Below are 12,931 nucleotides of genomic sequence, written 5' to 3'. Positions count from 1 at the left end.
AGTCTCATGTCTTTAGCAGTCTCTTACAGGTTTTCTTCCACGATTGCCCTGTGTTTAAATCCCTCCGTTTTTTCCATCAATTCTATAGTAACAGTGGTGTTGTAATTATTTTTTATTGATATTGTTTTATTGTTTAATTCTGCCTGTGCTCTGCAGCTCATCTGACTCGGTGTCTGGTAAAAGTGCTCCATAGGTACGTTTTACTCACTTAATTTGGTCATGATCCTGGGGTGGTTGGTCATGGTCTACATTTGTCTGATGTTTTCGGGCATTTTCTTGTTGTTTACATGTTTCTTGCCATATTAAGTTTATTGTTTAATGCTCTTTAAATCCTTCTAATCTGCATGTCGCTTCTGAACACCTGTCTGCACTTTGGTTCCTGCAAAAGAGTCAACCAAGCATGGTTGTTTTGTTTTTTTTTGCCCTCTATTGTATAAAATCCCATTGAAATATATTGAAGTTCATTTTTGTAAGATGACAAGAGATGGAGAAGATGTGAATACTCTTGCAAGGTACTGTAGCTCAGAACTTATTTATTGTCACAGGGTGTAATTTTTATCATAGAAGAACTTTTTTTTTTTCTAAAATAATTTGTCTGCCCCTATTTTCCTCTGGTGCAGCAGCTGTCGCCTTGCCAGATCCTTCCAAGCCTCATATAACACCTCTACACTAAATTTAGGCAGTTTCCCTGTGTCGTGTTGAGAAATCCAGGTGAACAGCATGCTGGGAAATGAACTCCATGGCACATAATAGTAGATTTGGCCATCAGCACAGCCTTGCCGTCTCCCCGGCTGTCCTTGGCGGAAATATCCCGAACGATTCCTCCCTGTTGAAGTGACAAGATTTAAAAACACTGATGGCTGTCAGCTCCCACGTTTGTTCAATGGCTGCACGGGAAAAAAAATCTGTGCAAAATATAAGAAATGTCAGCCAGAACAGAGGTACAGTACAAACTGAATGTGTGCAGCATTGCCTGTTGTTTTTCCCACCTTTCCGGAGCTGATGCTGACTAACCAGCAAAAGGAAGTATCAGATCGTTTTTTGGTAAATTTTTTGGGCGTTTTAATCTCACTTGAAACTGTTTTACATTTAAAAGAAAACATTTGCAAGCGATGCATGCGAATGAACCTGTTGCTGTAAATGTAATCTCATAGGATCTGTTAAAACTAGGGCTGGGCAACGATTAAAATATTTAATCGCGATTAATCGCATAATTTGCCTGATTAATCGCGATTAATCGCGATTAATTGCGATTAATCGCGATTAATCGCCCTGATTAATCGCGATTAATCGCATTGTATTTACAAACTCCAAGAATGAATTCAAAAGTAGTGTAAAGAGCACTTTTATTTTAATGTTCTGCTGCCATATGAACAAAAGTGTTGTAACATTTGTAGCACTTATCAGTAAGACATATTTAGTGTAAAGCTCAACTTAAACATGTAAAACAAAAAATAGCAATAATAATAAATTAAAGCTTATTGCCAGTCTTTATGGGGAAAAAATCTACCAAAAACAGGCAATTTCTGAGGTAACCGCAGGGAGTAGCATTACCATTTTATGTTCAATACCAAAGTTTAACTTGGCAGTGGTTACAACTAACTTGTTTCTGTCATATTCGATGCTGGAAATACTTTAAACTGAAATGCTTGCTAACTCGATATGCGTGCATGTTTATTTGACGTTAACACGCGGTTTTTTGTTGTTGCTTTCTCGCGTGCATATGGTGAATGGCAGGGAAAAACAGGTAAAAATACATGGATACTTTGAAACGAGAAGCGACTTCACCGACGGCGTCGATGCAGACCACCCCCCCCCACCCCCCCCGCTCCGCACAAAACTTGTTCCGTTCACCAACTCACCGCCTCGCCTAAGCAAATTCCTGCGGGAAACACCGCCTTCCGCATGTCGGCTTTGTTTTTTTCCGGCCAGCACCTTTCTTCTTCTTTGAATCCGAGGTTTGGCTGACAGCGAGGTTATTGGCGCATTATCGCCACCTACTGTTCTGATTTAAACCCCTACACCGCAGCAACAGACCTTCACAAAATAAAAGCATGTGAGCAACATGCGTTAATGCGCGTTAAAGAAAATATCGGCGTTAATAGTCTAATGAGTTAACGCGAAATTAACGCGTTAACTTGCCCAGCCCTAGTTAAAACGCCTTACGTAATTAAAAGTCTTGTCGTTTTTAGATTATTCTCTGATCTGAAACCTGGTAGGTGTAGCTGTGTTTATTATCTTTGTCATTCAGCAGATTAAATTATTTTAGACTATGGTGACAAAACCAAAACGCATCCATTGCTCTTGCTTTACGCCTTTTCTTTTTTTCCTTAATGAAGACATGAATTCTATTTGCTAGCTTAAAAGGAGCTTCTTCAGCAGAGCATTGGTTTTTCTCGCCTTTTGTTCAGATTCTTTTACAAAGACATCTTGGCTGCTGCTGCTCGCTGTGGTTTTGTTATATCTGGTTTACAGAACTAAGACTGGTATTGATCTGCTGCAAGAAACCCACTGCACATTTCCAGGTGCTACTTAGATACAAATAATACCAAATTTTTTACTCACGGGGTCATTTTTCAGCCTCAAAATGGCATCTATATCTGCAGAGACGGTCAGGCCTTCGACTAATTGCTTAAATCTCTTTTAGCATGTTGCAGACAAAAACAATAGTCAGATGATGTGAATAGTTGTTTTTTTTTTTTACAGTTTAGAGGAATATTCCTATACAACCTGGTCACAACAAATGACACAAGACAAACAGGTCCACATCAAATCCAGCTGTGTAGAATCAACATGCGTGTCACACATTTAAAGAAACCAAAGCAAGCTGCGTGCTTTAGTGCCTTGTCTTGTTATCAGGACATGAAAAGCTGTTGATTTCCATCCAGAGCGATTTTTTTTGCACGTTATTACCCTGCAGTCCGCTCCTAACCAAAAAAAGGTAATCCCCAAATATTTGGACATCTGTTGAGTGGGTGTTTGTTCATCGGCAGGCCGAACAGCGTACAACAAAATAGTGAACTAATGGAAGCGTGCTGCAGGGTGCGTCGTTTCCACAGCTTGCCGATATCAGTCACGCTCGTGCAGCCGATCACTTGCGCTAACGCACACGCAGAGAAACACTGCCCTACTCTGCCAATTTTATTTTTACACCAGCTCAAGTCATGTGGAATTGAGGTTAAAGCTTCAGAAGCAGTGGGATTCTCATCTGCCGTTTCTGTACACTGACCCACATATAGCAGGCTTGGATTTGGTCATGTATGAGCTGCTCTTTCATTTATTTATTTATTTATTTTAAAGCTGCAGAAACAAAGACGGAAACATATCTTCCATTGTCCCTTGTTTCTGTGTCTGTATTCAGCTCCAAATAGCAGCACAGAGAGACCTAAGCGATCCTCATGCATGACTTCTGAGCTGTTTTGCTTCTCGGTTTTGTACATCTCGTACCTAGAATTAAAATATATTGTTAGAATAGGTGACATAAAAGTAAAAATAGAATATATGTCCAGCAGACAGTCACAGACACCATCCACAAGGATGTCATGAGAGGTCGGTTCTAAAGAATGGTGTTCATTCAATGGCGTTCACAGAGTGCTGTATTCAAGCATAAAATGGAAAGTTCAGTGGAAGAAAAAAGTGCCCAAGCAACTGCAGCCGTGAGAGGACGGTGAACCAGTCATGAACTAGAGAGGATCAGAACTGTCCTACCTGGGCTACAGAGAAAAAAATGAGTCCTGTTTTCATGAGCACATTTCAAATTTCACTTGAAAATTAGGATCTCTAGATGAAGAAATGGAATGGCCGAGAAACTTCTGGTGTTGGATCCAATGTGTCTAATCAAGTCCAAAGTCTGCGTAGTCTACCGGGACATTTTAGACCACTCCATGCTTCCTCCTGAAGATGCTGATTTCATTTTCCAGACGGACTTGGCACCTGCCCACATTGCCAAAAGTACAAATAGGTGGTTTATGGATCACCTTGATCTCACCGTGCCTTTACTGGCCAGCTAAACTGACTCTCACTGAGTCCGTTTATGGCGGACTGTCGAGAGGAAGATGCGAGACACGAGAGCCAACAATGCTGACGAGGTGAAGGCCGCTGATAAGCAACCTGGGCATCAGATGCTCAGATCATCCCCATGCCACACTACATTCAGGTTGTAATTCATGCAAAAAGAGTCCAAACCAGGTATTGAGTGCATGCAGATGGACATAGTTTTTAGTAGGCTGGCATTTTTTGTATCGGACATTTGTTTTAAATGGGTGTTGTATAATACTGAAGTTTTTCTGGGGAAACACAATTGTGGAATTTCAATAGCTTTAAGACATCATTTTCATAATTAACATAAACAAACAATTAAATAAACCCAAATATATCACTCACAATAGATCTATCTATACAATATACTGCACGAGTTTCATGTTTTAAGTTCAATTAGCTTTTTAATGACATTCCAATTTAAATTTCTTCTAGAAAGAGAGGTGGCTCAAGGCAATATGATTTATGAATTTAAGAAAAAAGCACTCATGTTTCCTAAAATCACAAACAAAACTGCTTTTAATGTAATCCTTAGCGTTTGTAGGTGGGATCTTTGATGCTACCAAGTTATAGTGGCCCAGTGGTTATTTCTAGTTATTTAAAGACTTTTTAAAAAGAAAAACCTTTCTTTTTACCTGTATTATGAACTGGATGTTATTTAGCAGCTTATTAACAGTAAATTCTATTTTCACTGGTGTTTTTAACACCCGGTATACACTATACTCTCTGTATTTCTCCCTCATGCCCTGTGTGCTGTAAAGGTGCTGTGCGTGGTGTCAGTCAGTGCTGCTGAGACGCATGTACACCATCAAGTATGTTTTTCTAGAGTCTCTTGAGGAATAAAAGCAACCCGGTGGGAGTCGTGTAAAGGAAGCTGCAGCGATGATGATTTACAGCTACTTTTTGCTCCAAACTATGTGATGGGCAGGGCAAAAAGCTCAACACAATTCCCTGTGAGACGCTTCCTCCCTTTGTTTTTAACTTGAAGATGTCCCACCGCTGTTGAAATTCCTGCGTCGGCTCCTTCCTCCCACTCTGACGGCAGCAGACTCAGCAAAACAGAGGCGGAAAAGCTTAATGTTTTTAAAGAGGAAGACGTGTTTGCCACAGCTAAACTTTAAGGGGCTGATTAAATCCTTTTCAGGAATGTCATGAGGTCTTCATCATGTTGGTCATGCGTACCCGTTATAAAAAAAATATATTATTCTGAAGTTACTGTGGCCTCACGCCACGCGGACATAGGAGGCCAGGAGACATGATGTCTGTGTATGAAATCCACTGTTTGCTGAGTGCAAGGCCGAATGCTGCGTAGATGCTGTGCTGGATACTGATTGTCTAGGATAGATTGTCTTTGTTTTGTATCATGCCAAGGCCACTGTGCGGTATTAGGGAGAGCTGAAAGCGAGACAGGACAGAGACAGGGCAGACGCAGACTGCAGCGGGACCATGGGGTGCGATTACTTTCCATATATGTGATCTCTGCTCTGCTTCGCAATAAAAGTGCATCACCGCCGTCTCTTCATTCAGTAACGATAGGAATTCAGTTATTATTGTTTAGAATTCCATCCACATTACCCGAACAGGCTTTTTTCTCCTTTTTTTTTACTCTGAACTGATAAGGCCACAGACACACAGGCTCACATCTTCACACGTGCATCCCATCACCAGCCTACTTGTTCCTCCTGCATAATAGAAGTGTTTGCTTGCAAACACGGATGTTTTTTCGCGCGCCCAATCACGTTTGGAAAGGTGATAGACAACAAAAGGGGAACTACCGTGTAAGTTCAGTCCATTTCCCATTTATTAGGGTTTTCATTGAAATTCTTGTGAAAAGGAAGCGGATGAATCGTTAGTCGAAGAAGTGCTGTGACGTGGCGCGGTGAGTCAGGAAGCGCTTGAGTCACAGCTGACCTCCCAGGCAGACCTTCGAGATTATATCAGCTCACAAGAGCTGCTCCTTCCCAGAGGAAGGAGCAGAGACTCTTCTCTTGGATCTGCTAGGATTCAGGGGCACATTTCAAGCCCGCCACTCCGGCCAGATTGCAGGAGATTAAGTTACAGCCATTGTTCGGTTCCTTTTGAGTGGGTGTTACTCGCGTTGGGTGTGATTTCCCAACAGAATGGAGGGCCCGGCCTTATTTAGAAAAATTCTGAGTTTGACCTCATCCCGTGATGATTCAGCTGTTCTCTATTGTTCCTTGTTTCTTGCAACAGACATGCCTTTATGCAAACTTAGTTGTGTTTCTGTCTCACTTATGCATTGCTTTCCTCATTGTTTATCAAATATCAATTTCCAGTGCTTTCTAAAAGTGTCCCCACCTTTTAGACCTTTTACGTCCACAACTATTGTGGCATTTTACTGATAGACCAGCTCTAAGTATTAGATAAAGTTAAATGGTAGGGGATGCCTTATTTTAATTGTTTATTCTTTAAAAATATAAATCTGAAAAGTGTGGCACGATATCCCTAAATCCATTGCAAGCAATGGTCTTTAAAAGCCATCTAATAGGACCTCACCCAGCCGTGCAGTCATAACCCCGCCCACAGACTAATTTAGAAAAAGGCCACCAAAATGGGCAGTGTCACGAGACCCTGAGGGGCGGAGCTAAGCATAAAGGAACGTGGAACTTTCAAAGCAGTCACAAATGCTAAACACTATCGATCAATGCTCGCGATTACAACTCCTGAGTCTGACTCGCTGCGCGTGAACGTGACTAAGATGCTTTGATACGCGAAAGTGGGGCTATGATGACGAAAGCATGTACCGTTTGAACCAGTAGGAGATTTCAACTGCAATAGCTCCCTTTCAACCCTAAGGGGGCAGCACTAAGACAGTTTTAATACAAATATTGCAGAACTAAAAAATTTCACATGAACATGTAAAAAAAATGTGCTCAGTAACGTTAAAATAGCACTCTTAGGCCCAGTTTATACAGATTACAAGTAAAAAGAAAAAAGAAAAAAAAAGAAGTAGATTTTGGTGTGCGTTGCACTTTAAGGGTTGTTGTCCTGCTGGAAGGTGAACCTGAGTCTATTTTGCTGCCCCTAACAGGTTTTCTACTAGTGTTGTCCTGTATTTGGTGACAATCATCCCTCCATTAACTTTGACCAGCCTCCTTGTCCCCGCTGAAGAAAAGCCTCCCCACAGCATGACGCTGCAACCACCGTGTTAGGCAACTTTGCCTGCAATGGCTTTTACGTAAAGGTCGCCGAGAAAAGCAGTCTGAATACAAATGCCTGCCACACTTTTCAGATTGTCATGTTGAAAAGCATGCTTTCCTTCCACTTCCAATTCGTGCCGTATTTCTGCTGGTCTATTACATATAATGCCAATAAAAACGCATCGAAATTTGTGCTTTTTAACACGAGAAACCACAGAAGATTTCAAGGGCCGTGAATAGTTCTGTAAGACACTGTAACGCATTTGCAGACGTATTCCTCTGAACTGTGAATGAATATAAAACCGTGGATACGGAGCGCAGTGCGCTCTCCAGCTGTAAAAAAAAGTGAAGGCTTTGGGAAGAGGAAGGCATACAGCTAAACACGCATGATCTCCAATCTCACAAAGCAACTTGTCGCTCTCTAGAGAAAACCACCCCCTGCCTCGTTGTGTCTTTGTTGCTTTTGCTTTGGTACTGATAAAGCACGCAGCGCTCTGCTAGTCTCTCTTATGTCGATTTCTCAAACCGCCTCGGCGCGGCTCCCGCTCAGTCTCCTACTCGCATCAACCCGCCTCGTCACCGTCAAGCCACCACAGATCATCTTCCATCATGCTCAAGACTCAGGATCCCTCTTTGCCCCTCACATCTCACCTGCCCCTTCCTCTCTCCATCAGCTCGGTGACACGGCCTGTCGACACGGAATATGTCCCGCCAGACGTGGGTGACGTGTCGTCTGTCACGGCCTGCCACAGCCCGCGGTGATCTACGGCGCTGCGTAAAACAACAGCTCCACCACTGAGCCGAACATACCTGCGCTCGCGAGCCAAAAGTCTCGTGTGACTATTTACCAAAACTCTTTTCGGCGTGGCTCGGCCTTACTGTTCCGCTGAACTGAAGAACGGAGCCGAGTGTTGGCTGAATAATCAGGACAGGAGCTGAGAGATGGAGGCGGGAGACAGGGACGTGAATTTAAAAGAGCTGTGGTAAAGACAGGAAGCGTGATCTGGGAGAACTGGATAAAAAGAAAAAATTACAGCAGACAGCAGGGGCTAAGAAATAGCTGTAAGAAAGGGGAAGAAGCTTCTTAAAATTTGCAGTGAAAAGAAAGGAAGTAAAAAGGAAAAAAATGAAGCTGTGGCGCTTTGCAAAAGGGTTCATTCCTCTTAGATTTATTTCACATCATACGCCCGACGTCAGGGTATTTTATTGGGATAACGTGCGATAGACCCAGAACAGAGAGTGGTGCATAATGAATGTGGAGTGAAAAGGAAATTATACATGGCTTTCAAAACGCCTTCTGAACAAAACTCTAAAAAGGGGTGGCTTTTGAAGAATCACATTTCACTGCAACTACAGCTGCCAGTCTATCGGGGGACACCTCTAAAAGCTTTGCACAGGTAGGCGCGGGAAATTTTTGCACATTCTTTTTTCTTTTTCTTTTTTTCCTGCAAAAGAGCTGAGGTTCAGTCAAGTTTGAGGGAGAGAGTCAGTGAAAAGAGTGTTTCAGGTCTTACCACAGATTCTCTTAAGCGGGCCAGTGTAACGCGTGAATCTGCTTTTTGCAGACTTTTGCGGCCTCTGACAGGTTTCCATCCACGCAGCATGATGCTGCCATCACCATGTTTGTCTGTGGCGACGGTTTATTCATTCTGATGGGTTTTAGAACTTTTCCCGCCAAAAAGCTCCATTTGGGCGTCCACTGACATGCTCTAAGGCTCTCCTACTAAACTGTAAATAGGACTTAAAATGATCTGTTTCAACTCCTTTTGGTGAATACCTCATTTGTAGGGCTGATAGGTAATAGTTTTCCTGTCAAGCTGAATCTTCCCAAGTGCTGTGTCTGAGGCCGGTCTGCTGTGTTCCTGACTATTAGTTCTCTAACATTTTGCAACAAAACTCTTTACAGGACGGCTGCATTTATATGGAGATTAAATTGCAAACATGTGGACTCTATTTACTAATCAGGGACCGCTAAAGGGGATTTCCGCCGCTGGATTTAATTTAGAGGTATTAAATTGAAAGGAGCAGGGGACAAATTCCGACTGCAGCTTTTCTTCTTCTTCTTCTGTTTTTTTTGTAAAAGAAAATTGAAAGCCATGCATCCCTTTCCCTCCCGTTTGGTCTTGTGACAAAATCTGAAAAAGTTCAAGGGGGAACTTTTTGCGATTTTCAGCCGTTTGACCAGTCCGGTGACGACAGAAGGACACATGGAAAGCACAAAGTCGTCCAAGCTCTGTTGTGAACAGAACCAGAATGGAGTATTAAGTTACGTAAACGTGGTGTAGAATAAATGATCTGAAGTCCGTTTCAAACAAACAACGGCGTAGAGCTGCAGCGAGGAGGAAAGGCGGCCAAGACAGAAAAAAAACAAATACGCGTAGAGCTTTAAGTAGTCACAGCACTTTGCTGCCCTGATGAGAAGCTCCAGTGCAGTTATTTATGTCAGCACATTGAAAAAGACTCACAGAAACACTGAGATAAATAGCAGCTGGCTAAGTCAAAGTGTCCTGAGCAGCACTGCTGGGCTCTTAGAGTTAACTGCTGACCTGTGGGAGCGAGCATCAGCAGCCATTTATGCTCCGCGAGGCGTTTTCCTCCCACGGTCCGACAGGGTCAAGATTCAGCACATGGATTAGCGGGGTGAGTGAAAGGAAGGATGATGCCGTTGCTTTCCCACGAAGCTGTTGGCTGGGCTGACGGAGGCCGCCGCCGCCTCACCGTGTTGCGATTCAAAGTGCGTGAGGCGAGCAGCCATGCAGGGCAGGCCCACACCTCGACTAGGATAGTCACAGCGGCGGCGACGCATATCTGGCACCGTTGCTGCTCTGCGTTGTCATTCATCAAAGGTTTACCCCCATTGACATTTTTCCTGCCGTGATGTGGAAGAAGGGGCTGATTTTTGATGAAAGTGTTTGAAAGGTCACGTTGAAATGGAGGTGCGGCGTTTCCAAGCAGACGTTCCGGTTTCATGTTCTGTGCTGTCCAAGATTGGCTTTTCAAACAGGCGCTTCACAGAAGGACTCTTGTCGCTTTATTGTTCAGTTCAACTCCCTTTAGTTTATCTATTAAGGGCTAATTAATAAAAAATGTAGTCCATGGGCTGTTTACAAGGCAAAATGTCAGATGGATAAAAACTAAATAAATTGTAAGGAGATGCCAATTAGATCTATATAAAATCCAGTTAATTCTGAAACAGTAAAATCATATAATCACATTTATATTGAATTATATAAAGGTCAGGTCAATCAACATTGTAGTGCATTAAACTGTGTTGATTATATAAGGCCAGTTGGCACAAAGTTATCTTAATAAGGATGTCCACATGAAGGCCTTTAGTTTGTTAACTTTACAGTAATTCATGAAGCTGGGCAAACGTGGCACCAAAAAAAAAACATGTTCTTTCTATGGTAATGAAAGCCAGAGTGACCAAAGTTAATAAGAGGAATGCCTTCGTCAAATGTCCAACTAAAAAAAAGAGGCAGCCCCACATGTTATCATAGAAATAGGAATATTGTCTGCAGGAAATTAAAAAGTAGGAGAGTACACAAAATGAATGATAGTCAGACAGAGCTAAACACAGAAGCACTGAACCATCAGTACTTTCTATGGTGAAAGAACCAAAGAGGGTGCATAGGGGCCATATTTACCATCACAGCTTTATTTATAGATCGTTTTAATAAACAGCCACACGACTTAAGTGCTGTACACATAATACTTAATCAGACTTAGACTTAGACAACTTTATTTGTCATTTTGTATGCACAGAGTGCATGCAGAACGAAATTGCGTTGCATACAGCTTTGTAAATTGCAGTAAAAGTTAGATTACAGTTTTAGGTGCAGCAGAGATTTAAAAGTAAACATAGATTTAAAATACACTATAAAAACAATTGAAATGTAAACAATGCAGGAGAAGGTCACAGTATACAAACCATTGAATGTGCAGAATTGGGTTGTGCAAGGGCATTTGTGCAAGGATGCTTTTAAGGACTAAGAGTAATCAGAGTAATCAGTTGCTTTGGCTAGGAAAGAGTGACAAAATAAAAACAGAAGCACCAAATCCAGAGTACTTTCTCTAGGTAACAAAAAAAGAGGGAGGCACGCAAAGTTAATGGCAGCAAAAACTCTGTCAATGGCTCCATCCAGGAGGAAGACAATGCTCACATTAGAAGACATAAAATCTGGGCCAGGAGTACTTTCTCTAAGACGGAAGAGTAAAGAGTACAAAAAGTTTTCATTCGCAATCATTTTGTTTCACAAAGAAAAGACACAAAAGAACAGAGAAGCAGTCATGTAAGAGTACTCTCTACTTTTTTTGCCATTGAATCAGGGTTTGACTTTGCTTTGTTTTTCTTACTACAGAGTGGAGGAGGACACAGGCGGCAATTTGGAGGATGTTTCATCTGAGGTAAAACACGAGAAATTATTTTTTTGTTGTCGGTAAAGTTTGCTATTTAGATTTGAACGCTGTCGTTAATGCATTTTTTTTCTGCAAGCACTACACTGATAAAATGTAAAACACACCAGTCGTTGATCATCGAATGACTCCCCGCTACAAGTGCAACTGTGAGGATCTGTTTCACACCTATTAAAAGAAAAGCTTTTATTGTAAAACATTCCTGCTCAGATAAGGCTAAGAATGATCCGTTTACTTTTTTTCTAGTGTGCTTTGTGTCTCGATGCGACAAACATGTCAGAACTACTCTTTAGTCTTAAGCATGAAAGACGCCCGCAGGTATCAGCCATGCAGGCGGTGTGCGGTGGCTGCAACATATTAGTCTGCACACAAACATATTTGTTGGTTTACTCATAAAACCACAGGACAGTAGTTTCTTATCTTCTCATCTTATCTTACTTTGCGATGATTTAGAATGCAACCAGGTTTTTAGAGGAAAGGTTATCACCTTCCTTCCTGCAAAGCGAGAGAGAGCACCACATCCTTCTTATTGCACCTATAGGCTGTTTTTGTTGTACGGAAACATCTACAGCGACACAACCCTCTCACCTCACCACTTAGGGCATTCCCTCTTTCCTCTGCTTTCTTTCATGCGTTCTTCTGTAACGTTACTCTTATCTGTATGCTATCAATCAGAAGAAGTCTGCGAATCTCAGCAGCATCGAGTGGCCAAAGTGGGGCCGCGGCTCGCAAGGCTGCAGATGGATCCCGCTGGAGGGGCGGGGCCAAGGGCCGTTCTGTTTATATGGATGACTGCACCCTGGCCCAGGGTGGGGGGGGGGTCCACCTAGGAATATCTCGGGCCGTGGTCTCGCCGTAGCTGCAACGGCTCTTTAGGGATTGTGCAGTTTATGAGATTGTGATTTTTTTTTTTTTTTTCCTCTTCCAATATGATTGCACAGTGGTCTCACTTGTACAAGTGCAGGTCACCGGATATGGGCCCCTCAGGCCATCCAGGAGTGCAGGTTTTCATAATTTTCTGTCGCGCGGCAGCCACTTTAGAGAGGTTTTCTGTGTCAAAGAGTAACATCGGTTCTCTATTGGTTTACAGGCTGATAGAGAGGAGCCCGACACATCACAGAGCCTATGGCACCGTCTGGACCACCGGTATCCTTTCACCGCTTTTTCTTTATGCTGTGAGAAACTCCTACATGTGCATCTGTACATTTTTTTTTACTCCGCTTTCTTATTTTCTGTTAAAACCTGACACCATACATTCAATTCAGCTTTATCTATACAGCGGCAATTCTCAACACATGCCATCTCAAGGCACTTTA

General features: G+C 42.4%; 1 protein-coding gene across 1 annotated transcript in view; it reads left to right on the top strand.

The window, feature by feature from the left end:
- The window catches only part of LOC105918123 (sodium/hydrogen exchanger 9), a 116,206-nt gene that overhangs the window by 83,534 nt on the left and 19,741 nt on the right, over window positions 1-12,931 (top strand). Inside the window, exons 13-14 of the mRNA XM_012853136.3 lie at window positions 11,561-11,606; window positions 12,706-12,761. Coding sequence (XP_012708590.2) covers window positions 11,561-11,606; window positions 12,706-12,761 — 102 coding nt within the window. The remainder of the gene's footprint in view (window positions 1-11,560; window positions 11,607-12,705; window positions 12,762-12,931) is intronic.

Source organism: Fundulus heteroclitus, chromosome 21 (assembly GCF_011125445.2).
Source record: "Fundulus heteroclitus isolate FHET01 chromosome 21, MU-UCD_Fhet_4.1, whole genome shotgun sequence".
Taxonomy (NCBI): Eukaryota; Metazoa; Chordata; class Actinopteri; order Cyprinodontiformes; family Fundulidae; genus Fundulus; species Fundulus heteroclitus.
Note: the sequence above shows the minus strand (reverse complement) of the source record. Positions and strands in the feature narration are given on the sequence as shown.